General features: G+C 47.4%; 1 protein-coding gene across 3 annotated transcripts in view; it reads right to left on the bottom strand.

Moving 5' to 3' along the window:
* Positions 1-2,027: 2,027 nt before the first annotated feature.
* HSPA5 (heat shock protein family A (Hsp70) member 5) overlaps positions 2,028-27,622 on the bottom strand; it is a 93,242-nt gene continuing 67,647 nt past the window's right edge. For 2 of the 3 annotated variants that reach the window (XM_063936831.1, XM_063936832.1), the window contains exons 2-9: positions 6,981-7,159; positions 6,012-6,243; positions 5,058-5,192; positions 4,842-4,954; positions 4,244-4,634; positions 3,742-3,979; positions 3,466-3,633; positions 2,028-2,939 (exon numbers count right to left, since the gene is read on the bottom strand). In XM_063936831.1, the coding sequence (XP_063792901.1) occupies positions 2,380-2,939; positions 3,466-3,633; positions 3,742-3,979; positions 4,244-4,634; positions 4,842-4,954; positions 5,058-5,192; positions 6,012-6,243; positions 6,981-7,105 (1,962 nt within the window). In that variant the 5' untranslated portion in view covers positions 7,106-7,159 and the 3' untranslated portion in view covers positions 2,028-2,379. Of the gene's footprint in view, positions 2,940-3,465; positions 3,634-3,741; positions 3,980-4,243; positions 4,635-4,841; positions 4,955-5,057; positions 5,193-6,011; positions 6,244-6,980; positions 7,160-8,466; positions 8,579-27,622 lie in introns of those variants that run through there. The other variant, XM_063936830.1, reaches the window with a different exon arrangement.

The following is a 27,622-nucleotide window of genomic DNA, read 5'->3' as shown; positions in this document are numbered from 1 at the left end:
TAGTCATCCACTGTTGCATCTCAAAACGCACCATCGGATCACTCTGTGGAACCATCACTCATCGCCATAGTGTTCAGGTTACTCAGATTTCTGCCTCCGGTCTGCAACAGCGGTCAGTAAATCTGCGTTGCCAGACACTGACCTCGGCACTCACACAAAACGGAGGCAGCAAGTCTGTTTTGTGGAATGGACCCAGTCACCATCCCTTCTCCACCTGTCTATCAGGCTGGGGCTTAGGGGGCACTACGTGCAATGATGTCGGAACTGTTCTGCACACGTGCAGTGTCTCCACCATCTGATTGTATGCTAACCATTGGGTTAGTGTACAAGTCTGAATTAGGTCCACTACATGCAAATGTTGATGCAATACACCCTCCCTTGGGATGAAAGCTACGGGCTCACACCCTGGTGTTTGAAGCACAGACAAGTCCAACAGTGTCTGGGTTCAGTGAAAACCCAGAAACAAGCTCCAGAAAACTGTGGCTCCAGCTATTGGGCATCTGTGTAATGAATGACACCACCATCTATTTATAGCTTGTGTCACACTGATTGTGTATTGAGAGGAATGTACCCAGGGAGATTGCCGCTTTCCTGTAGAGTCACCTGTTCCACACATGAAATGCTCTTTAGAAAACCAGCACAAGTCTCTAGGTAACTTGTGATAATCTTCACGCAGTCCTGAACCATTTTCCCAGATAGGCAGCATGACACCTGTGTATTGATCTGTGCATTTTTGCTAAAATAAAATGGTGCAATAGTGTATACATTAGTAACCTGGAGAAGAGATAAAGTAGTGATAAACCAGAGATAAGTGCAAGGTGATAACACACCAGCCAATCATTACAAACTTGATAAATGACAAGTTATGAGCTTACTGGCTGGTGTGTTATCACCTTGCATTTAACACTGCTTCATCACTTCTCCAGATTAGTACATCTGCCCCAATGTGCTGATAAAAAAGGTCTGAACAAAGTTAAATATAGACCACTAATGGCTGCAGCTCACACCACATCATGTAGGGGGGAGCGGGATATAACATACATGCAGGGATGTATGCAACATGTGCTAGCTGCAGGTCCCTGGGAAAAATCGGCAGTTCTGTGTGTCTTACAGCCGTTGCTGAACCCAGGACGCTGCATTCAGCATAACACCCCACCAATCTCCTGCTAAGCCCGCCCCCCCCAGGCGCCCATTGGCTAGTTTTTACAAGAGTCCAGGGTTCAGCGGCGGCTGTAAGACACGCATCGCTGCTGATTCCCGGAGACCTGCAGCCAACACGTTACATACATCCCTGCATGTATGTTCATATGTGCTATCCCACTTCCCGAAGCTGCCACCGATCTAGACTTACATTACCAATAAGCACTTCTACTAGAGCAGGGATGGGGAACCTACGGCCCTCCAGCTGATGCTAAACTACACATCCCAGCATGCCCCGCAACCATTTTAGAAATGGCCAAATAGCAAGACTGTATCAGGGCATGCTGGTATGTGTAGTTCAACAGCTGGAGGGCCAAAGGTTCCCCACCTCTGTATTAGTGTCCCGATTTACCTTCCATTTAGCACAGCTTCTGAATGGCCATCCAAATAGTTCTCTAGAAGTAAACTTGTTGCACAAAGAAAGCCTTTGAAATCCATATGGATGGGAACAACTGTTTTAAAAATGTGTAGTATACCAGGAATGTTAAGTAGTGTGTGTTCTCCTACGGTTACTATACAATCCTAGTTAACACCCCCCCCACCGTCCCCCAACAATATTCTACAGCACATGGTGCTGAATTTCAGCTAAACAGTATTCTTAATCTCACTGATACATCCCACTCTGACACGTCCTTTCATTTACGTTTAACTACTCATCTCCGTGTAGTTATCCTTTTTACCACTCACTTGCGTCTTACAACAAACCTAGCCTAGTTTTATTAATATCCACCCAAGAGTTTAATAACCTGCAGGTTATTCATTTCCTCCATTTTGTTTTTCCATTTTCGGAAGGAGAGAGAGAGAAGAAACTGTTACATGAAACGAAATTCATTATCAAACATTTATTGTGGTCAATGATGGTAGAAAAAAGTTCTACATAGAATGCACATGACCAAGTTTTTTTTCTTTCTTCAAATAAATAAAACATCTGAGCAACTTCACACCCTCCCAGAATACCAGACCCCACCCCCCAGGGGAAGTAACCCAACAAAAATAGTGATCAGAGTGAACAACTGCTAATGAAAAGCAGTAAACAGCCATACTGGCTTAGCATCTGTCTCCACTGGTTAGTGAAGAATACACACGAACATTAGAGTTTTGTGTTCAAATATTCTCTCAACAAGGAGTTCCTGAGTCCATTATTTACAGTATCATAGCAGCCAAAGATCACCTTTAGGCCTATAACTCATCCTTTTCCGTCTCCTCTCCCTCAGGAGGGGGTGCCCCTGCTGCACCGTAAAGTTTGCCAACAATTGGCTGGACAATTTCTTCCAAATCTTTCTTTTTGGCTTTAAACTCTTCTATGTCTGCATCTTGATGACTCTCCAACCACTCAATCTTCTCTTCTACTGCCTTTTCAATGGTCTCCTTGTCTTCAGTTGACAGCTTGCCACCGAGCTTCTCCTTGTCCCCTATCTGGTTTTTAAGTGAATAGGCGTAACTTTCTAGTTCGTTTCGAGAGTCTATCCGTTCTTTGAGCTTCTTGTCATCTTCTGCGAACTTCTCGGCATCATTTACCATCCTTTCAATTTCTTCTGGTGTCAGGCGGTTCTGGTCATTTGTAATCGTGATCTTGTTCTTATTGCCAGTTCCTTTGTCCTCTGCTGTCACTCTTAAGATACCATTTACGTCGATCTCAAACGTAACTTCGATCTGAGGAACACCACGTGGAGCTGGAGGGATGCCGGTGAGATCAAAAGTTCCCAAGAGATGGTTGTCCTTGGTCAATGGACGTTCACCTGCATAAAAATATAAAAAGTTATTAGTGTATGGATTTTTAACCACCTTCAATAAAACTAGTATGTTTTCGGTATGAAGTATTTTTTTAGCATAGTATTAGATAAGAAATGGTCAAAAGCAGAACTAAGTAAAGTAGATTCCTTAATAAAAGCCTGTTCCATCGTATACATCCACTTCTGTTTTGCAAATCACAAGCTCCTCAAGGGGCGTGCGGGGTTGTAGTATGAGATTATCCTGCCACCAAAGACCTGGCATTGCAGACACTAGTCTCCGGGGGCAGGCCAGCATCTCTTGGGATGCTGGGCACACCCCACCGAGTGAAGTAAATCAGGGGCTTCCCACTAGACCATGCCCCCACAGTGATGCTAGCAAGGGGAAGTGTGTTGAGATGCTCTAGCAAGGCCTGCCCCTTTCTTCGCTTGCGGGGGTACTATTGGCCGCATTGGGTGTCACTGACCCCAATAAGACACTGACGCAAAGTACTCATGCATTAAGTCAAAATCTAATTCAGTAACTAAAAATTACCTTCATAAACCTTGATGGTGACAGTAGGCTGGTTATCAGAGGCAGTAGAGAAGATCTGGGACTTCTTTGTAGGCACAACAGTGTTTCTGGGGATGAGTTTAGTCATTACACCGCCAACAGTCTCAATGCCAAGGGTTAGAGGGCACACATCAAGCAAGACCAAGTCACCTGAAAAAGGAAGGAAAATATATTAGAGTACAGGTTTAATACTGTAGTACACATCAATTTATCACACTTCAAATATTTAGTCCACATCTATACTCGATAGTCACTTACCAGTATCCTGGTCACCAGAAAGCACGCCAGCCTGGACAGCAGCACCATAGGCTACAGCCTCATCAGGGTTGATGCCACGGGAGGGTTCTTTGCCATTGAAGAATTCTTTCACCAACTGCTGGATTTTGGGGATACGAGTGGAACCACCCACCAGCACGATTTCATCAATGTCAGACTTCTTTAGATCAGCATCCTCAAGTACTTTCTGGACTGGTTTCATGGTGGAACGGAAAAGGTCCTAAGAGAAGCAGGAGTAGGTTTTAATATGTATGAGATTTATTGTTGGCCCAATGACAAAGATTTTAAAGCTGCACAAAACCTGTTACATTAAGCAATTAAGTGTAACCAACTAATTGATGTAGCCATAGGCACAACTTTGTTATAAGAACTTACAATATTAAAGCAGCTGTAGTTTCTATCTAGGAAGCACGAGATGGTAGCTCAGATAGTGTTTAAATATTCAACTTTTCAGCAACGATAGTTTGTGTTATAGGACTCTTACCATATTCAACTCCTCAAACTTGGCACGTGTTAGAGTTTCAGAGAAGTCTTCTCCTTCAAAGAAGGATTCAATCTCAATTCTGGATTGATGTTGGGCAGACAATGCCCTCTTAGCCTTCTCTACCTCTCTGCGCAGTTTCTGTACTGCTCGGTTATCTTTACGCACATCTTTGCCAGTTTTCTTCTTGTAAAGTTTAATGAAATGCTCCATAACACGCTGGTCAAAGTCTTCTCCTCCTAGATGGGTGTCTCCATTAGTAGCCACTACTTCAAAGACACCGTTATCAATCGTAAGCAAGGACACATCAAAAGTGCCACCACCCAGATCAAACACGAGAATATTCTTCTCTCCTTCCTTCTTGTCCAAGCCATAAGCAATAGCAGCAGCAGTTCTGCAAAGCAAGAGACCATTTAAGTACATAAATACATAGGGGGGTATAAAATGGTTTCAAAAGTCGGTTGGGTGTCTGTTTTTTACTGTCTATTAGATGTGACGGGGGGGGGGGGGACACACAGACACCCAACTGACTTTTCAAACAATTGAATTCCACCCATAGAATTAATGTAAAACAGGAATTAGGAGTAGTAAGGGTACTTACGGCTCATTAATAATCCTCATGACATTCAACCCTGCAATAACTCCAGCATCCTTTGTGGCTTGACGTTGCGCATCATTAAAATAGGCAGGTACTGTCACAACGGCATGGGTAACCTAGGACAAGAAAAGCATGGTTGGAACCAAAAACTTTAAAGAAAGCAGCCCTGTAAAACCAGGCTTCATTAAGTCACAAAGAATTGGTCAACAATAGACATACCTTTTTTCCAAGATAGGCCTCTGCAGTCTCCTTCATTTTGGTCAGGACCATAGCAGAGATTTCTTCTGGGGCAAAAGTCTTTCTTTGCTCTCCAATATCCACATCAATGTATGGCTTAGTTTTCTTTTCCAAAACCTTTTGAGAAGACACCACATATTTAGCCAATAGAAAATAGTGCTGCAATTCCCTACTCTAAGAATCTCCAAACATGAAGAGTCCTTTACTTTAGCATTTAAACATTACTATTAATATAAAACACTTGTAACTTCGACCACAACAATTTAAGACCAGATACAATTAGTTATGAGCAACTGTATATACAACTTAAGGTTACAGATCATGTAGGTTATCCGGATGGTAGGTTGATATGGATTAGGTCTGCAGTCAATGGGTCAACCACTATTCGTTAACATGGGACAAGTAGACACTAGTGATGAGCGGATTCGGTTTTACTCGGTTCTCAAAACGGCATCTTATTGGCTATCCAAAACACGTGACGTCCGTGAGCCAATAAGATGCCGTTTTGAGAACAGAGTAAAACCGAATCCGCTCATCACTAGTAGACACATGAAAAGGTTGACATGACTTTAAAAACATTTTTTTTGTACATTTAACTTTTTCCTACTTTACCACCCAAGTGAACTACAATTGGGAATAGTAACCTGTACTAAGCATAGAGAGGCATCTTGCCAGCAACATGGCAAGCGAAGCGAGTGGAGGCAGTGCACCAATTGAGGTTCCTGGTCATGTTATGCAAAAAAATTAAAATAAAACTAAAGACAACAAAAAAAAGTTAAAAAAGGTCGACATGACATTTTTGATGTGTCAACCATTTTAATGTTGACCTTTTCCTATGTTGACCATGTCAATGTGGCCGACCTAATGACTGTTGACCCACTGATCTATTACCATCACGGAGGCACATAAGACACTACAATGGGCCATGACATTCACCTTAAAAGGCAAATACTTGATGTCCTGCTGAACAGATGGGTCATTCCAGGTGCGACCAATCAGACGCTTGGCATCAAACACAGTGTTCTCAGGGTTGGAGGTCAACTGGTTTTTGGCAGCATCTCCAATTAAACGTTCACCTTCCGGGGTAAAGGCCACATAAGAGGGTGTGATTCTGTTACCCTGGTCATTGGCGATGATCTCCACACGGCCATTCTTGAACACACCAACACTAAGAATGAGGACCACAAGAAGTTAATCCACTGTCCCAATAAAACGTCACATACTTCTACTAAACATACAAAATGTATTTTCACATTGAAAAGAAGTTTTAGGGCATGGATAAGCATATAAATGGTTAAAAATAAAAAGCCTTAGAATACATTAAGTAGAAACTATAAAATAAAGGTGTTTTTTCATCTTTGCTAACTGGTATCACACAAACCTAACAAATACATTTCCCAAAATACAAATACCAAGGGGCCCATTTCTAAACAAGTTTGTGCTACTTAACGGACGATTTTTCCCTTCAAAAGCGTTAACATTGTTTTTAAAAATGTATTTCATTTAATAAAACTGAAAAAGTATTTTTAAAAATATTTAAACATTATATTATGCACATCGGCAGAACAGATCTCCTCGTCAAAAACGGGGGGACAGGGTGGGATGGCGCAGTTGCATGAAATCTGATCATGCCAGTTAAGTGGTTAAAACTTATTGCATATAAATGGTGTGCCAGCCAATCAGCTTCTGTTATTTTTGACAGGAGCAGATTGGCTGGAGCACCAATTAACATATGCAACAAGTTTTAAACAGCTACCACATATTACAAAATGGGCTACTGAGTTCTTCATCTGAATGAATAATTAGGTCAAGCAGAAGAGTAATACTGAGCTTTAAAGCAGCAATCCACTTCAGCATCTAGGCTGGGCACAGTACTTCATCACACCCAAAATAAAAAAAACATACCATGAATAGGTGGTTCCCAAATCAATTCCAACTACAGTGCCAACTTCCTCCTTCTTGTCGTAATCGTCAGCACAAGTGCTGGCAATAACCAGCAATACAACTGCTAGCAGCTTCATTGTGACCATGAGATGTATTGTAATAGCCAGTGGGAAATGTAATCCTCTCTAGATAGCAATATCCTGCAGAAAAAAGGAATGTTAAATTTAGTATATTGCCTCATAATTCATTATTAACAAATATCAATCCTTCTAGCTGCAGAAGCAGAAAGAACGTGCATGGAAGCCCAGGCCGGATAACAGTAGGCAGGAATAAAGAAGGGTGGTGCCAGTATAACACCCCTCCTACACAGCCAATAAAGAAGCAAGTTGATGCGTTATGGGTGGCAGGAAGGAGGGAGAGAATCTTCTAGATACCCTGCAAGGGACCAAGTGCATCCTCCTCATGTACCACACAGCGCTACTGTATATTACATTACTAAACCCCACAGACCGTTCAAGGGCACAATCCCCCATACTACGAGCATGAGCACATCATCCACACATACCCCAGCATCACCGCTCCCAAACAGGATGAAGACATGTACAGCGGACACCAGCTACACTAGTCTGTGGCTGCAAACAGGATCAGGGTTCATGTAGATTTCTAGGCTGATTACATCTTACAAACTGGTACCCTGAGAAACTGGGATCTGTTCCAATATGGTTATCCATGTTACATATCAGAGCTCCACACATACATGTAGGATACAAGCTGCTCTTTATGTACCATGGAGACTTCAAGAAACAACCACTATTCATGAGTCATCAACCTGCGGCCCTCCAGCTGCTGTGGAACTACACATACCAGCATGCCCTAATAGCATAACTGTGGCAGGGCATGCTGGGATGTGTAGTTCCACAGCATCTGGAGGGCAGCATGTTTAAGATCCATGAATTGTAGATATTATAGGAGCCAGCTCTGTTACTCCTCTCCACCCACCAATATTTTACCCATGCGTGCAACCTCCAATCTCAAAGAGAGGCACCAAGCTGCCCCACACCCTACATTTTTTATTGCAATAAGTAGCATCTCCTCTAACCTTTATTAACATTGCAAGGGGTATATGTAGCCTACTGCTCTGCTCCCTGGGCTGGGAGAAACAGACCGGGGTACCAGCACAGGCTCCCCATGGGTGCAGCATCTGGCAAAGGCCGGCTCAGTCTCATTATAGCCCGGCACAGCTCGCCTCACCAGCGATCCACAGCGGCCTAATGAATGAGATCGCAGCAACACCACATCCAGCGACAACATCCGACGGCGCGGCAGTCAGCGATTCAATCAGACCATATCGTCACCAATCAGACTGGCAGCCGGGTCGCAACAGGGCGTCGCCGGCCACCGCGACCCACATAAACCAGCACGGGTGGCACAGTAATAACACGCCCGACAATTCCCGTTCCCGAAAGTATCCCCCATGGTCTCCAGCAATGCCGCAGTCGGCACCTACCGGTCTCTCTAGGCCGCTCCTCGCTTGGTTCTCTCCCGCTGTATGTATCTAGTCGCCGGTTGCTGTCAGACTGACGTTACCACGCGCCGCTGTTCGACTTTATACCCTCCCGGCCGGCCAAGGTCGTGGAGGGACCCGATTGGCTGGGACACCGCGCGTTGGACCTCGCCGATTGGACGGCGGCACCCAAGCTGTCGGCCGCGGATTCGCACACGATCTCGTGACGTCACGCTTCTCCTCGTTGCGCTGACACGTCTAAGGCCCGCCTGGCCCCTTGTCGGGCAGATGGCCAATTACAACACCGCCCGTGGCACCGCTGGCTGCAGTGATTGGCCGCCTGTCACATCAGTCAGGTTCCAGCAGTTTCTGGAGGATTCAGCCCCTCCCTTAATTTCGTCAGAATATCGTCAGATTGCGGCCTTTCTGCTGCATGCAACATGTGTGTAATCATCGTGTGAGGGGGCGGCCGGAGGGCCCGGGCGTGTGAGCAACGCTGCTTTCCGCTCAGAGCGGATACGGGGCGCTAACTGTACTTCACACTAAAGTAATGTTAGCTTTCGCTATGTAGTATCACACGTATTCATTCATTCTCTGGTACATACACTACACTGACCATGCAAGAGCAGCAAATAATTTGGCAACGCCAGAGATAAAATGGAGAGTCGGGTAGGGTATTGGATCCCAAACAGTCCTCAGAGAACCATAACTGTCCAGGTTTTAAGGATATCCATGTTTGAGCACAGATGGCATAATCAAATTGACTGAGTAATTAGTCACCTGTGTTCAAGCATTGATAGTCTTGAAACCCTGGACCTTTAGGCTGCCTTGAGTAGAGGTTGGGAATTTTGAGTAAACCTACCCCATTAAAACAAATAAACAGTTTCTACGGTATACAAGACCACCACCACCAACATCAACACAGTAAGAGGGACATGCATAAAACTGTCCTTTATATCAGCACAAAAGCAGTGTACACACTATGCCAAAGGATCCCAAACTCCACCATTACAGTCCAGGTGTTAAGGATATCCAGATGGTTAAATCAAAGAGGTACTAATTATGTTACCTGTGCTTAAGCATGGATATCAAAACCTGGACTGTAATGGCAGAGTTTAACACTAAATAATTCTTAAGGTCTATAAACACTAGACAACATTGTGTAGTGTTTCTCCTGCCGGGCCAGGCGGTCACCCGTACACACTGAACGATATGACTGCTCATATCACTCAGCGACGACAGTCCAGATCGAGCTTGCATGCACTGCCAACAGCGCCGATCGTTGCCGACCCGCAGGGCCACACATCGTCCGTTGCTGGCAGCATCTACACTGGCCGACTAAATGAGCAACGTCGCTCGGGAAGGGGGAAAATGAGCGATGCCACTCATTTTAATCGCCTAGTGTGTATGTGCCTTTATCCCAAGAAGACTATCTATGACAATGTGGCCATAGGGCGAAAACAGCGCAATAGCCATAAGATCACGCAGAATACTTCAGTGATGAAAATGTGTAAGAAAAGTCACCAGAGCTCTCTGCTGGTCCCAATATTACACACGCTAGATCACCCAGAGACAATAAAGTGCTTTTTTTCTGGACGGCACAAGCCTGTAAAGGTGGGTACATACAGAGAGATCAGTTCTTAAAATCTAAGCAATCTGACTTGATTGCTTAGATTTTAAGCACGGATCTCTTGTGTGTACACCCCACAGCGATAGCTATGTACAACACTGCGCATCACTAGCGCTGGTGCTAGATTGGCCCACATGCAGGCACAATCTAGCACATCACTCATTTCACCCGCTGGGTGAAAAGAGCGGCCCAACGTGTCCCCATCATCCCCCTCGCTCAGCACACATCTCTAGAAAAATAAAGAACGTGGGTACTGGCCTTAAGACAGCACACTGGGAATGTAGCCAAGTATAGTCATTCTCAGACAACAATATGCTTTGATGTAGGGTTTTTTGGATAACCAAGAGTTGCGCTTTTCATCACTTATGTAGCAAAAGCCACCATAGCTGAAATTAAACAAAAAGGGAAATAAATCAAAGCTTGGAGAGATAGCAGTACCAACCTATCAGCCCCTAATTTATTTTTCTCTAACGTCCTAGAGGATGCTGGGGACTCCATAAGGACCATGGGGATAGACGGGCTCCGCAGGAGACATGGGCACTTTAAGACTTTAGGTCTGGGTGTGCACTGGCTCCTCCCTCTATGCCCCTCCTCTAGTTTGATACTGTGCCCAGAGGAGATGGGTGCACTTCAGGGTGCTCTCCTGAGCTTCCTGTCAGAAAGTATATTTGTTAGGTTTTTTATTTTCAGGGAGCCTGCTGGCAACAGACTCCCTGCATCGAGGGACTGAGGAGAGAGAAACAGACATACTTCTGTGAGTTTCAAGGCTCTGTTTCTTAGGCTACTGGACACCATTAGCTCCAGAGGGATTGGTACGCAGGTCTCACCCTCGCCGTCCGTCCCAGAGCCGCCGTCCTCCTCGCAGAGCCGGAAGATAGAAGTCGGGTGAGTATGAGAAGAAAAGAAGACTTCAGAGGCGGCAGAAGACTTCATGATCTTCACTGAGGTAACGCACAGCAGTAAAGCCATTGCTCCCATACACCTCACACACCGCAGTCACTGTAAGGATGCAGGGCACAGGGGGGGGCGCGCCCTGGGCAGCAATAAAACCTCTCCATTGGCAAAATAAGTATATACATGTACAGATGGGCACTGTACATAACAGAGCCCCCGCTAGTTTTCAAGAATTTTGAGCGGGACAGAAGCCAGCCGCCGAGGGGGCAGGGCTTCTCCCTCAGCACTCACCAGCGACATTTTTCTCCACAGCACAGCGCTGAGAGGAAGCTCCCCGGACTCTCCCCTGCTAATACACGGTGATAGAGGGGTTTTAAGAGGAGGGGGGGACGACACAAATTTGGCAGATATAAAGTATAAACAGCGCTACTGGATAAACATTTAGTGTTTTTTTTTCCAGGGTCATATAGCGCTGGGGTGTATGCTGACATACTCTCTCTCTGTCTCTCCAAAGGGCCTGGTGGGGAAACTATCTTCAGATAAGAGGTTCCCTGTGAGTGTGTGGTGTGTCAGTACACGTGTGTCGACATGTCTGAGGTAGAAGGCTCACCTAGGGAGGAGGGGGAGCGTATGAATGTGAGATCTCTGTCGGCGGTGCCAACACCTGACTGGATGGATATGTGGAATGTTTTAAGTGCTAGTGTGAACTTATTGCACAAAAGATTAGACAAAGCTGAAGCTAAGGAACAGTCAGGGAGTAAACCCATGTCTGTCCCTATGTCGCCGGGATCTTCAGGGTCTCAGAAGCGACCCACTATCCCAGATAGGAGACACAGATACAGACTCGGACTCCAGTGTCAACTACGATGATGCAAAGTTACAGCCAAAAGTGGCTAAATGTATTCGATATATGATTATTGCAATAAAAGAAGTGTTGCATATCACAGAGGAACCCCCTGTCCCTGACACAAGGGTACACATGTATAAGGGAAAGAAGCCTGAGGTAACTTTTCCCTCCTCACATGAGTTAAACGAATTATGTGAAAAAGCGTGGGAATCTCCAGCCAAAAATCGGCAGATTCCCAAAAGGATTCTTATGGCATATCCTTTCCCGCCAACGGACAGGATACGGTGGGAAACCTCCCCTAAGGTGGACAAAGCGTTGACACGCTTGTCAAAAAAGATAGCGCTGCCATCCCAAGATACGGCTACCCTCAAGGATCCTGCTGACCGCAAGCAGGAGGTTACCTTGTAATCCATTTACACACATTCTGATACATTACTCAGACCGGCAATTGAGTCAGCCTGGGTTTGTAGCGCTCTAGCAGCATGGACAGATTCTTTATCGGAGGAAATTGAGACCCTAGATAAGAATACCATGTTATTGACCCTAGGCCATATAAAGGATGCTCAAACAATATCACCACTTTATCCTTCGGCGCTTTTAGATCAGATGAATGACAGTTTCTAAACTCTGCCTCCTCAGGTGTTTCTCCAAAGCGGACAAATTCTCACAGCTTCTATATGCTCAAGAGATAAAGAAGAGGAAATCTCATAGTGTATCACCCCTTCAATAATTTTCACACACAGGGTTAGTAATATAACCTCCTACCGGATTCGGTAGTCTACTGACTAAGTAGACAATAACACTTTTACTGGAGCGGCTATAGCCTGTTGTTATGAATCCCCTCCTTCCTTTAATATTCTTTCAATACTCCTCCATTGCATATGGAATAAAAGAAAAGCTTCCAATAGTGTAATAAATTTAATAAAATACCCCCCCAAAAAATAGGATTTTACTTACCGGTAAATCTATTTCTCGTAGTCCGTAGTGGATGCTGGGGACTCCGTAAGGACCATGGGGATAGACGGGCTCCGCAGGAGACATGGGCACTTTAAGAAAGAATTTAGGTTCTGGTGTGCACTGACTCCTCCCTCTATGCCCCTCCTCCAGACCTCAGTTAGAGAAACTGTGCCCAGAAGAGCAGACAGTACAAGGAAAGGATTTTGGTAATCCAGGGCAAGATTCATACCAGCCACACCAATCACACCGGATAACAACCAGTTGACCGTATGACAAATAACAGAGCATCAGGTCAAACCCTGATGCAACCATAACTTAACCCTTATTGAAGCAATAACTATATACAAGTATTGCAGAAGAAGTCCACACTTGGGACGGGCGCTCAGCATCCACTACAGACTACGAGAAATAGATTTACCGGTAAGTAAAATCCTATTTTCTCTGACGTCCTAGTGGATGCTGGGGACTCCGTAAGGACCATGGGGATTATACCAAAGCTCCCAAACGGGCGGGAGAGTGCGGATGACTCTGCAGCACCGATTGAGCAAACACAAGGTCCTCCTCAGCTAGGGTATCAAACTTGTAGAACTTTGCAAAAGTGTTTAAACCCGACCAAGTAGCCGCTCGGCAAAACTGTAATGCCAAGACCCCTCGGGCAGCCGCCCAAGAAGAGCCCACCTTCCTAGTGGAATGGGCCTTAACTGATTTCGGCAGCGGCAATCCAGCCGCAGAATGAGCCTGCTGAATCGTGTTACAGATCCAGCGAGCAAAAGTTTGCTTTGAAGCAAAACACCAAGCTTGTTGGAAGCATACAGGATAAACAAAGACTCTGTTTTCCTGACACTAGCCGTTCTGGCTACATAAACCTTCAAAGCCCTGACCACATCAAGTAACTCGGAATCCTCCAAGTCAGTAGTAGCCACAGGCACCACAATAGGTTGGTTTATATGAAAGGATGAAACCACTTTCGGCAGAAATTGTATACGGGTCCGCAATTCTGCTCTATCCGCATGGAAAACCAGATAGGGGCTTTTATGTGACAAAGCCGCCAACTCTGACACACACCTAGCCGAAGCCAAGGCTAATAGCATGACCACCTTCCACGTGAGATATTTCAACTCCACCGTTTTGAGTGGTTCAAACCAGTGGGATTTCAGGAAACTCAACACCACGTTAAGATCCCAAGGTGCCACTGGAGGCACAAAAGGGGGCTGAATATGCAGCACTCCCTTTACAAACGTCTGAACTTCAGGTAGAGAAGCCAACTCCTTTTGAAAGAAAATGGATAGGGCCGAAATCTGGACCTTAATGGAACCCAATTTTAGGCCCAAATTCACTCCGGAGTGAAGGAAGTGGCCCAGCTGGAACTCCTCCGTAGGAGCATTTCTGGCCTCACACCCAACAACATATTTTCGCCATATACGGTGATAATGTTGAGCTGTTACGTCCTTCCTAGCCTTTATCAGTGTAGGAATGACCTCATCCGGAATGCCTTTCTCTGCTAGGATCCGGCGGTCAACCGCCATGCCGTCAAACTCAGCCGCGGTAAGTCTTAGAACAGACAGGGCCCCTGTTGCAACAAGTCCCATCTTAGAGGAAGAGGCCACGGGTCCTCTGTGAGCATTTCTTGGAGATCTGGATACCAAGTCCTTTGTGGCCAATCTGGAACAATGAGTATTGTTCTCACTCCTTTTTTTCTTATTATCCTCAGCACCTTGGGTATGAGAGGAAGAGGAGGAAATACATAGACCGACTGGAACACCCACGGTGTCACCAGGGCATCTACAGCTATCGCCTGAGGGTCTCTTGACCTGGCGCAATACCTCTGTAGCTTTTTGTTGAGGTGGGATGCCATCATGTCCACCTGTGGCAGTTCCCCCCGACTTGTAATCTGTGCGAAGACTTCCTGATGAAGTCCCCACTCTCCCGGGTGGAGGTCGTGTCTGCTGAGGAAGTCTGCTTCCCAGTTGTCCACTCCCGGGATGAACACTGCTGACAGTGTGCTTACGTGATTCTCCGCCCAGCGAAGTATTCTGGTGGCTTCCGCCATCGCCACTCTGCTCCTTGTGCCGCCTTGGCGGTTTACATGAGCCACTGCAGTGATGTTGTTTGACTGAATAAGAACCGGCTGGTCGCGAAGCAGGGTCTCCGCTTGACGTAGGGCGTTGTATATGGCCCTTAGTTCCAGGATGTTGATGTGAAGGCAAGTCTCCCGACTTAACAACAGACCTTGGAAATTTCTTCCCTGTGTGACTGCACCCCAACCTCGGAGGCTTGCGTCCGTGGTCACCAGGACCCAGTCCTGAATGCCGAATCTGCGGCCCTCGAAAAGGTGAGCGCTCTGCAGCCACCACAGGAGTGACACCCTGGCCCTGGGGGATAGGGTGATTAACCGATGCATCTGAAGATGTGATCCGGACCACTTGTCCAGTAAGTCCCATTGAAAAGTCCTCGCATGGAACCTGCCGAAGGGAATGGCCTCGTATGATGCCACCATCTTTCCCAGGACACGAGTGCAGTGATGCACTGACACCCGTTTTGGTTTTAATAGGTTCCTGACCAGTGTCATGAGTTCCTGAGCTTTTGCCATCGGGAGATAAACCCTTTTCTGGTCTGTGTCTAGAATCATGCCCAGGAAAGGCAGACGAGTCGTAGGAACCAACTGCGACTTTGGAATATTTAGAATCCAGCCGTGTTGCCGTAACACTTCCAGAGAAAGTACTACGCTGATCAGCAACTGCTCTCTTGATCTCGCTTTTATGAGGAGATCGTCCAAGTATGGGATAATTGTGACTCCTTGCTTCCGCAGGAGTACCATCATTTCCGCCATTACTTTGTTAAATAATCTCGGTGCAGTGGAGACCAAACGGCAACGTCTGAAATTGGTAATGACAATCCTGTACCACAAATCTGAGGTACGCCTGATGAGGTGGATAAATGGGGACATGAAGGTATGCATCCTTTATGTCCAGAGACACCATAAAATCCCCCCCTTCCAGGCTTGCAATGACCGCTCTCAGCGATTCCATCTTGAACTTGAACCTTTTCAGGTATATGTTCAGGGATTTTAAATTCAATATGGGTCTGACCGAACAGTCCTGTTTCGGGACTACAAACATGGCGAATAATAACCCCTTCCTTGTTGAAGGAGGGGAACATTGACCACCACCTGTTGAAGATACAATTTGTGAATTGTAGTTAACACTATTTCCCTCTTGTGGGGGGAAGCTGGCAGGGCCGATTTGAGGTATCGGTGAGGGGGCATCTCCTCGAATTCCAGCTTGTATCCCTGAGACACAATATCTATTGCCCAGGGATCCAACTGGGAGTGAACCCACTTGTGGATGAAATTTCGAAGACGTGCCCTTACCGGGCCTAGCTCCGCCTGTGGAGCCCCAGCGTCATGCGGTGAATTTTGTAGAGGCCGGGGAGGACTTCTGTTCCTGGGAACTAGCTGTGTTGTGCAGCTTCTTTCCTCTGCCCCTGCCTCTGGCAAGAAAGGACGCACCTCGGACTTTCTTGTTTTTCTGTGATCGAAAGGACTGCATTTGATAATACGGTGCTCTCTTAGGCTGTGAGGAAACATATGGCAAAACATTTGACTTTCCAGCAGTAGCTGTGGAGACCAGGTCCGAGAGACACTCCCCAAACAATTCCTCACCCTTGTAAGGGAAAACCTCCATATGCCTTTTTGAGTCGGCATCACCTGTCCATTGCAGAGTCCACAGGACTCTTCTGGCAGAAATTGACATAGCATTTATTCTAATGTCTCTTTGAGCATCTCTCATATAAAGGACAGCGTCTTTAATATGCCCCAGGGTCAATAAAACAGTATCCCTATCTAGGGTATCCAACTCCTCTGATAAGGTATCAGTCCATGCCGCTACTGCACTACAGACCCAGGCCGACGCGATTGCCGGTCTGAGCAAGGTACCCGAATGTGTATAAATGGACTTCAGGGTACCCTGTTTGCGATCAGCAGCATCCTTGAGGGTAGCCGTATCCTGAGACGGCAGGGCTACCTTTTTGGATAAGCGTGTTAAAGCTTTGTCCACCCTAGGGGAGGATTCCCATCGTAACCTGTCCGTTGTCGGGAAAGAATACGCCATAAGAATCGGTTTGGAAATCTGCATTTTTTTTTATCTGGAGATTCCCAAGCTTTTTCACATAACTCATTCAGTTCGTGTGAGGGGGGAAAAGTTACCTCAGGTTTCTTTCCCTTATACATATAAACCCTTGTGTCAGGGACAGGGGTTTCCTCTGTGATGTGCAAAACATCCTTAATTGCTATAATCATATATCGGAGTGATTTAGCCAACTTTGGCTGTAACTTTGCATCATCGTCATCGACACTGGAGTCAGAATCCATGTCAGTATCTGTGTCAACAATTTGGGATAGTGGGCGCTTCTGAGACACTGACGGCCTCTGCGACATAGGATCAGGCACGGGTTGGGACCCTGACTGTCCTGAGGCTTCAGCTTTATCTAACATCTTATGCAAGGAATTAACATCATCATTTAAAACCTTCCACATATCCATCCAATCAGGTGTTGGTGCAGTCGGCGGAGACACCACATTCACTTGCTCCCGCTCTGCTTCCACATAGCCTTCCTCATCAGACATGTCGACCCAAGCGTACTGACCCCACACACACAGGGAATGCCCTTTTTGAAGACCGTTCCCCCACAAGGCCCTTTGGGGGGGGAGAGAGAGAGAGAATGCCAGCACACACCCCAGCGCTATAACCCAGGAATAACACAGTAACTTAATGTTAACCCAGTAGCTGCTGTTTATATTGTGTTTTTGCGCGTAATTTATGTGCACCCCCGCTCTTTTTACCCTCTTCTACCGTGAATCTGCAGGGGAGAGCCTGGGGAGCTTCCTCTCAGCGGAGCTGTGGAGAAAAAATGGCGCTGGTGAGTGCTGAGGAAGAAGCCCCGCCCCCTCGACGGCGGGCTTCTGTCCCGCTTAAATATGCATTTTCTTGGCGGGGGCTCATACATATATACAGTGCCCAACTGTGTATATGTTTACTTTTGCCAAAAAGAGGATCCAAATGCTGCCCAGTGCGCCCCCCCCTGCGCCCTTACAGCGACCGGAGTATGTGAGGTGTGTGGGAGCAATGGCGCACAGCTGCAGTGCTGTGCGTTACCTCAGTGAAGAACGGAGTCTTCTGCCGCAGATTTGAAGTCTTCTTCTCATACTGACCCGGCTTCTGTCTTCCGGCTCTGCGAGGGGGACGGCGGCGCGGCTCTAGGATCTGACGGCGAGGGTGAGATCCTGTGTACGATCCCTCTGGAGCTAAAGGTGTCCAGTAGCCTAAGAAGCAGGACCTAGCTTCAGGGAGTAGGGCTGCTTTTCTCCCCTCTGTCCCACGATGCAGGGAGTCTGTTGCCAGCAGAGCTCCCTGAAAATAAAAAACCTAACAAAATACTTTCTCTCAGGAGAGCTCACTTAAAAGCACCCAGCTCGTCTGGGCACAGTATCAAACTGAGGTCTGGAGGAGGGGCATAGAGGGAGGAGCCAGTGCACACCAGAACCTAAATTCTTTCTTAAAGTGCCCATGTCTCCTGAGGAGCGCGTCTATCCCCATGGTCCTTACGGAGTCCCCAGCATCCACTAGGACATTAGAGAAAAGAACACAGTACAAATAGCAAATTATGGATGGACTCTCACCCGGTCATATGGTCTACCATGTAAAAAGTAGACATAAGCGTATTATTAAACAGTGTCACAGGCGTCCCCGAATACCCACTGTACCATCTGACCTCTGGAGAGCTTCACCAAAACAGTCCTCAGCCATAAAGGATGCTGTCTTATATATGAGAGATGCTCAAAGAGACATTAGTTTACTGGGTTCCAGAATAAACGCTATGTCAATTTCTGCTAGACGAGTCCTCTGGACCCGGCAGTGGACAGGTGATGCAGACTCAAAAAGACATATGGAGGTCTTACCTTACAAGGGTGAGGAATTGTTTGGGGAAGGGCTCTCGGACCTGGTCTACACAGCTACGGCAGGTAAATCGAATTTTTTGCCTTATGTTCCCTCACAACTTAAGAAAGCGCCACATTATCAAATGCAGTCCTTTCGTTCAAATAAAAGCAAAAAAGAGTACATGGATCGTCCTTTCTTGCCAGAGGTAAGGGCAGAGGTAAAAAGCTGCACAGCTAGTTCCCAGGAACAGAAGTCCTCCCCGGCCTCTGCAAAATCCACCGCATGAAGCTGGGGCTCCGCTGAGGGAGTCCGCCCCAGTGGGGGCACGTCTTTGACTTTTCAGCCATTTCTGGGTTCACTCACAGGTGGATCCCTGGGCAATAGAAATTGTTTCTCAGGGATACAAGCTGGAATTCGAAGAGGTGCCTCCTCGCCGGTTTTTCAAAATCGGCTCTACCGACTTCTCCCCTAGAAAGGGAGATAGTGTTAAATGCTATTCACAAATTGTGTCTTCAACAAGTGGTGGTCGAAGTTCCCCTGCTTCAGAGAGGGAAGGGATACTACTCAACCTTGTTTGTAGTTCCGAAACCGGACGGTTCGGTCAGACCCATATTGAATTTAAAATCCCTGAACCTATACTTAAAACGGTACAAGTTCAAGATGGAATCGCTCAAAGCGGTCATCGCCAGCCTGGAAGGTGGGGGGGGGGGGGGGGATTTTATGGTATCTCTGGACATAAAGGATGCATACCTTCATGTCCCCATTTATCCACTTCACCAGGCGTACCTGAGATTTGCGGTACAGGATTGTCATTACCAATTTCAGACATTGCCGTTTGGGCTTTCCACGGCCCCGAGGATTTTCACCAAGGTAATGGCGGAAATGATGGTGCTCCTACGCAAGCAGGGTGTCACAATTATCCCATACTTGGACGATCTCCTCATAAAAGCGAGATCACGAGAGAAGTTACTGAACAGCGGGTCACTTTCATTGAAGGTGTTACAGCAACACGGCTGGATTCTCAATATCCCGAAGTCACAGCTGGTTCCTACGACTCGTTTGACCTTCTTAGGCATGATTCTGGACACAGACCAGAAAAGGGTTTCTCTATCGTCCTAAGTGGATGCTGGGGTTCCTGAAAGGACCATGGGGAATAGCGGCTCCGCAGGAGACAGGGCACAAAAGTAAAGCTTTTACAGGTCAGGTGGTGTGTACTGGCTCCTCCCCCTATGACCCTCCTCCAGACTCCAGTTAGATTTTTGTGCCCGGCCGAGAAGGGTGCAATTCTAGGTGGCTCTCATAAAGAGCTGCTTAGAGAGTTTAGCTTAGGTTTTTTTATTTTACAGTGATTCCTGCTGGCAACAGGATCACTGCAACGAGGGACAGAGGGGAGAAGAAGTGAACTCACCTGCGTGCAGGATGGATTGGCTTCTTGGCTACTGGACATGAAGCTCCAGAGGGACGATCACAGGTACAGCCTGGATGGTCACCGGAGCCACGCCGCCGGCCCCCTCACAGATGCTGAAGCAAGAAGAGGTCCAGAATCGGCGGCTGAAGACTCCTGCAGTCTTCTTAAGGTAGCGCACAGCACTGCAGCTGTGCGCCATTTTCCTCTCAGCACACTTCACACGGCAGTCACTGAGGGTGCAGGGCGCTGGGAGGGGGGCGCCCTGGGAGGCAAATGAAAACCTTTAAAAAGGCTAAAAATACCTCACATATAGCCCCAGAGGCTATATGGAGATATTTACCCCTGCCTAAATGTACTAAATAGCGGGAGACGAGCCCGCCGGAAAAGGGGCGGGGCCTATCTCCTCAGCACACGGCGCCATTTTCTGTCACAGCTCCGCTGGTCAGGAAGGCTCCCAGGTCTCTCCCCTGCACTGCACTACAGAAACAGGGTATAACAGAGAGGGGGGGCAAAATAAATGGCAATATATCAATATAAAAGCAGCTATAAGGGAGCACTTAATCATAAGGCTATCCCTGTCATATATAGCGCTTTTTGGTGTGTGCTGGCAGACTCTCCCTCTGTCTCCCCAAAGGGCTAGTGGGTCCTGTCTTCGTATAGAGCATTCCCTGTGTGTCTGCTGTGTGTCGGTACGTGTGTGTCGACATGTATGAGGACGTTATTGGTGTGGAGGCGGAGCAATTGCCAAATATGAGGATGTCACCTCCTAGGGGGTCGACACCAGAATGGATGCCTTTATTTGTGGAATTACGGGATAGCGTCAACTCGCTTAAGCAGTCGTTTGCCGACATGAGGCGGCCGGACACTCAATTAGTGCCTGTCCAGGCGCCTCAAACACCGTCAGGGGCTGTAAAACGCCCCTTGCCTCAGTCGGTCGACACAGACCCAGACACAGGCACTGATTCCGGTGGTGAAGGTGACGAATCAACCGTATTTTCCAGTAGGGCCACACGTTATATGATTTTGGCAATAAAGGAGATGTTACATTTAGCTGATACTACAGGTACCACTAAACAGGGTATTATGTGGGGTGTGAAAAAACTACCAGTAGTTTTTACCGAATCAGAAGAATTAAATGACGTGTGTGATGAAGCGTGGGGTGCCCCGATAAAAAACTGCTAATTTCAAAGAAGTTATTGGCTTTATACCCTTTCCCGCCAGAGGTTAGGGAGCGCTGGGAAACACCTCCTAGGGTGGACAAAGCGCTAACACGCTTATCAAAACAAGTGGCGTTACCCTCTCCTGAGACGGCCGCACTTAAAGATCCATCAGATAGGAGGATGGAAAATATCCAAAAAGGTATATACACACATGCAGGTGTTATACTACGACCAGCTATTGCGACTGCCTGGATGTGCAGTGCTGGGGTAGTTTGGTCAGAGTCCCTGATCGAAAATATTGATACCCTGGACGGGGACAATATTTTACTGTCGTTAGAACAAATAAAGGATGCATTTCTTTATATGCGTGATGCACAGAGAGATATCTGCACACTGGCATCACGGGTAAGTGCTATGTCCATTTCGGCCAGAAGAGCTTTATGGACACGACAGTGGACAGGCGATGCGTAGAGGAGTTATTTGGGGTCGGTCTATCGGATTTGGTGGCCACGGCTACGGCCGGGAAATCCACCTTTCTACCTCAAGTCACTCCCCAACAGAAAAAGGCACCGACTTTTCAACCGCAGCCTTTTCGTTCCTTTAAAAATAAGAGAGCAAAGGGCTATTCATATCTGCCACGAGGCAGAGGACGAGGGAAGAGACAGCAACAGGCAGCTCCTTCCCAGGAACAGAAGCCCTCCCCGGCTTCTACAAAAGCCTCAGCATGACGCTGGGGCTTCGCAAGCGGACTTGGGGGCGGTAGGCGGTCGTCTCAAAAATTACAGCGCGCAGTGGGCTCACTCGCAGGTAAATCCCTGGATCCTGCAGATAATATCTCAGGGGTACAGGTTGAAATTAGAGACAGAGCCACCTCGCCGTTTCCTGAAGTCGGCTTTACCAACGTCCCCCTCAGAAAGGGAGACGGTTTTGGAAGCCATTCACAAGCTGTATTCTCAGCAGGTGATAGTCAAGGTACCTCTTCTACAACAAGGGAAGGGGTATTATTCCACTCTTTTTGTGGTACCGAAGCCGGATGGCTCGGTAAGGCCTATTCTAAATCTGAAGTCCTTGAACCTGTACATAAAGAAGTTCAAGATGGAGTCACTCAGAGCAGTGATAGCGAACCTGGAAGAAGGGGACTTTATGGTATCCTTGGACATCAAGGATGCGTATCTCCACGTTCCAATTACCCCTCACACCAGGGGTACCTCAGGTTCGTTGTACAAAACTGTCACTATCAGTTTCAGACGCTGCCGTTTGGTTTGTCCACGGCACCTCGGGTCTTTACAAAGGTAATGGCCGAGATAATATTTCTTCTTCGAAGAAAAGGCGTATTAATTATCCCATACTTGGACGATCTCCTAATAAGGGCAAGGTCCAGAGAACAGCTAGAGATGGGTTTAGCACTATCTCAAGAGGTGCTAAAGCAGCACGGATGGATTCTGAATATTCCAAAATCCCAATTAATGCCGACAACTCGTCTGCTGTTCCTGGGGATGATTCTGGACACAGTTCAGAAAAAGGTTTTTCTTCCCGAAGAAAAAGCCAAGGAGTTATCTGACCTGGTCAGGAACCTCCTAAAACCAGGAAAGGTGTCTGTACATCAATGCACAAGAGTCCTGGGAAAAAATGGTAGCTTCTTACGAAGCAATCCCTTTCGGCAGATTCCATGCAAAGGGATCTGTTGGACAAATGGTCAGGGTCGCATCTTCAGATGCACCTGCGGATAACCCTGTCGCCGAGGACAAGGGTATCCCTTCTGTGGTGGTTGCAGGAGGCTCATCTATTGGAGGGCCGCAGATTCGGCATGCAGGATTGGATCCTGGTGACCACGGATGCCAGCCTGAGAGGCTGGGGAGCAGTCACACAGGGAAGAAATTTCCAGGGAGTGTGGTCGAGCCTGAAAAAGTCTCTTCACATAAGCATTCTGGAACTAAGAGCAATCTACAATGCTCTAAGCCAGGCGGAACCTCTGCTTCAAGGAAGACCGGTGTTGATCCAGTCGGACAACATCACGGCAGTCGCCCATGTAAACAGACAGGGCGGCACAAGAAACAGAATGGCAGAAGCTGCCAGGATCCTTCGCTGGGCGGAGAATCACGTGATAGCACTGTCAGCAGTATTCATCCCGGGCGTGGACAACTGGGAAGCAGACTTCCTCAGCAGACACGACCTTCACCCGGGAGAGTGGGTACTTCATCCAGAAGTTTTCCACATGCTATTAAACCGTTGGGTAAAACCAATGGTGGACATGATGGCGTCTCGCCTCAACAAGACACTGGACAGTTATTGCGCCAGGTCAAGAGATCCGCAGGCAATAGCTGTGGACGCGTTGGTAACACCTTGGGTGTACCAGTCCGTATATGTGTTTCCTCCTCTGCCTCTCATACCAAAGGTATTGAGGATTATACGGCAAAGAGGAGTAAGACTAGTGGCTCCGGATTGGCCAAGAAGGACTTGGTACCCGGAACTTCAAGAGATGGTCACGGACGATCCGTGGCCTCTACTTCTGAGAAGGGACCTGCTTCAGCAGGGTCCTTGTCTTTTTCAAGACTTACCGCGGCTGCGTTTGACGGCATGGCGTTTGAATGCCAGATCCTAAAAGGAAAAGGCATTCCAGAAGAAGTCATTCCTACCTTGATAAAGGCAAGGAAGGAAGTCACCGCGAAGCATTATCGCCGTATTTGGCGAAAATATGTTGCGTGGTGCGAGCAGCGGAGTGCTCCGATGGAGGAATTTCAACTGGGTCGTTTTCCTACATTTCCTGCAATCAGGATTGTCTATGGGTCTCAAATTGGGATCTATTAAGGTTCAAATTTCGGCCCTATCAATATTCTTCCAAAAAGAATTGGCCTCAGTCCCTGAGGTCCAGATTTTTATCAAAGGAGTACTGCATATACAGCCTCCTGTGGTGCCTAAGGTGGCACCGTGGGATCTAAATGTAGTTTTAGATTTCCTCAAATCCAATTGGTTTGAACCACTAAAGAATGTGGATTTGAAATATCTCACATGGAAAGTGACTATGTTACTGGCCCTGGCTTCGGCCGGGAGAGTATCTGAACTGGCAGCTTTGTTTTATAAAAGCCCTTATTTAATTTTCCATTCGACATAGGGCAGAGCTGCGGACGCGTCCGCATTTTCTCCCTAAGGTGGTATCAGCGTTTCACCTGAACCAGCCTATTGTAGTGCCTGCGGCTACAGACGACTTGAAGGACTCCAAGTTGTTGGACGTTGTCAGAGCTTTAAAAATATACATTTAAAGGACGGCTGGAGTCAGAAAATCTGACTCGCTGTTTATACTGTATGCACCCAACAAGTTGGGTGCACCTGCTTCTAAGCAGTCGATTGCTCGTTGGATTTGTAACAAAATTCAACTTGTACATTCTGTGGCAGGCCTGCCACAGCCTAAATCTGTTAAGGCCCATTCCGCAAGGAAGGTGGGCTCATCTTGGGCGGCTGCCCGAGGGATCTCGGCATTACAACTCTGCCGAGCAGCTACGTGGTCAGGGGAGAACACGTTTGTAAATTTTTACAAATTTGATACCCTGGCAAAGGAGGACCTGGAGTTCTCTCATTCGGTGCTGCAGAGTCATCCGCACTCTCCCGCCCGTTTGGGAGCTTTGGTATAATCCCCATGGTCCTTTCAGGAACCCCAGCATCCACTTAGGACGATAGAGAAAATAAGAATTTACTTACCGATAATTCTATTTCTCGGAGTCCGTAGTGGATGCTGGGCGCCCATCCCAAGTGCGGATTATCTGCAATACTTGTACATAGTTATTGTTAACTAATTCGGGTTATTGTTTAGGAAGCCATCTTTCAGAGGCTCCTCTGTTATCATGCTGTTAACTGGGTTTAGATCACAAGTTGTACGGTGTGATTGGTGTGGCTGGTATGAGTCTTACCCGGGATTCAAAATCCTCCCTTATTGTGTACGCTCGTCCGGGCACAGTACCTAACTGGAGTCTGGAGGAGGGTCATAGGGGGAGGAGCCAGTACACACCACCTGACCTGTAAAAGCTTTACTTTTGTGCCCTGTCTCCTGCGGAGCCGCTATTCCCCATGGTCCTTTCAGGAACCCCAGCATCCACTACGGACTCCGAGAAATAGAATTATCGGTAAGTAAATTCTTATTTTTTCTTCCGATAGAAAAAGCTCAGGAACTCATGACTAGTCAAGAACCTACTGAAGCCAAAACAAGTGTCTGTGCATCATTGCACTCAAGTCCTGGGAAAAATGGTGGCAACTTACGAAGCCATTCCCTTCGGCAGGTTCCATGCAAGGACTTTCCAATGGGACCTATTGGACAAGTGGTCCGGGTCACATCTACAAATTCATCAGCTGATCACCCTGTCCCCCAGGGCCAGGGTATCTCTCCTGTGGTGGCTGCAGAGTGCTCACCTTTTGGAAGGCTGCAGGTTCGGCATTCAGGATTGGATCCTGGTGACCACGGACGCGAGCCTCAGAGGGTGGGGAGCAGTCACACAGGGAAGAAACTTCCAAGGACTTTGGACAAGTCAAGAGACTTGTCTTCACATCAACATCCTGGAACGGAGGGCCATATACAACGCCTTATGTCGAGCGGAGAACTTACTTCGCGACCAACCAGTTCTGATCCAGTCAGACAACATCACCGCAGTGGCTCATGTAAACCGCCAAGGCGGCACAAGGAGCAGAGTGGCAATGGCGGAAGCCACCAGGATTCTTCGCTGGGCGGAAAATCATGTAAGCGCACTGTCAGCAGTGTTCATTCCGGGAGTGGACAACTGGGAAGCAGACTTCCTCAGCAGACACAACCTGCATCCAGGGGAGTGGGGACTTCATCAGGAAGTCTTCGCACAGATTGCAAGTCAGTGGGGACTGCCCCAGATAGACATGATGGCGTCCCGCCTCAACAAAAAGCTACAGAGGTATTGCGCCAAATCAAAAGACCCTCAGGCGGTAGCAGTAGACGCCCTAGTGACACCGTGGGTGTTCCAGTCGGTCTATGTGTTTCCTCCTCTTCCTCTCATACCCAAGGTGTTGAGAATAAGAAAAAGAAGCGAGAACAATTCTCATTGTTCCAGATTGGCCACGAAGGACCTGGTATCCGGATCTGCTGGAAATGCTCACAGAAGATCCGTGGCCTCTTCCTCTAAGACAGGACCTGTTACAACAGGGGCCATGTCTGTTCCAAGACTTACCGCGGCTGTGTTTGACGGCATGGCGGTTGAACGCCGGATCCTAGCGGAAAAGGGAATTCCAGATGAGGTCATTCCTACTCTGATAAAGGCTAGGAAAGACGTGACAGCGAAACATTATCACCGGATATGGTGAAGATATGTTTCTTGGTGTGAGGCCAGGAATGCTCCTACGGAAGAATTCCATTTGGGCAGTTTCCTTCACTTCCTACAGACTGGAGTGAATTTGGGCCTACAATTAAGCTCCATTAAGGTTCAGATTTCGGCCTTATCCATTTTCTTTCAAAAAGAATTGGCTTCTCTCCCAGAAGTACAGACTTTTGTGAAGGGAGTGCTGCATATTCAGCCTCCTTTTATACCTCCGGTGGCACCTTGGGACCTTAACGTGGTGTTGAGTTTCCTTAAGTCGCACTGGTTTGAACCACTTCAAACGGTGGAGTTAAAATATCTCGCTTGGAAGGTGGTCATGTTATTAGCCTTGGCTTCGGCTAGGCGAGTGTTGGAATTGGCGGCTTTGTCTCATAAAAGCCCCTATCTGGTTTTCCATATGGATAGGGCGGAATTGCGGACCCGTCCTCAATTCTTGCCAAAGGTGGTGTCATCTTTTCATATGAACCAACCTATTGTGGTACCTGTGGCTATACGAGATTTGGAGGATTCCGAGTCCCTTGATGTAGTCAGGGCTTTGAAAATTTATGTGGCCAGAACGGCTAGAGTCAGGAAAACAGAAGCACTGTTTGTCCTACATGCAGCCAACAAGGTTGGCGCCCCTGCTTCAAGGCAGACTATTGCTCGCTGGATCTGTAACACGATTCAGCAGGCGCATTCTACGGCTGGATTGCAGTTACCAAAATCGGTCAAGGCCCATTCCACTAGGAAGGTGGGCTCGTCTTGGGCGGCTGCCCGAGGGGTCTCGGCACTACAACTGTGCCGAGCTGCTACTTGGTCGGGTTCAAACACCTTTGCAAAGTTCTATAAGTTTGATACCCTAGCTGAGGAGGACCTCCTGTTTGCTCAATCGGTGCTGCAGAGTCATCCGCACTCTACCGCCCGTTTGGGAGCTTTGGTATAATCCCCATGGTCCTTACGGAGTCCCCAGCATCCTCTAGGACGTTAGAGAAAAGATTTTAAACCTACCGGTAAATCT

Source organism: Pseudophryne corroboree, chromosome 8 (assembly GCF_028390025.1).
Source record: "Pseudophryne corroboree isolate aPseCor3 chromosome 8, aPseCor3.hap2, whole genome shotgun sequence".
Taxonomy (NCBI): Eukaryota; Metazoa; Chordata; class Amphibia; order Anura; family Myobatrachidae; genus Pseudophryne; species Pseudophryne corroboree.
The sequence above is the reverse complement of the archived record's forward strand: the minus strand, read 5'-3'. Positions and strand labels throughout refer to the sequence as shown.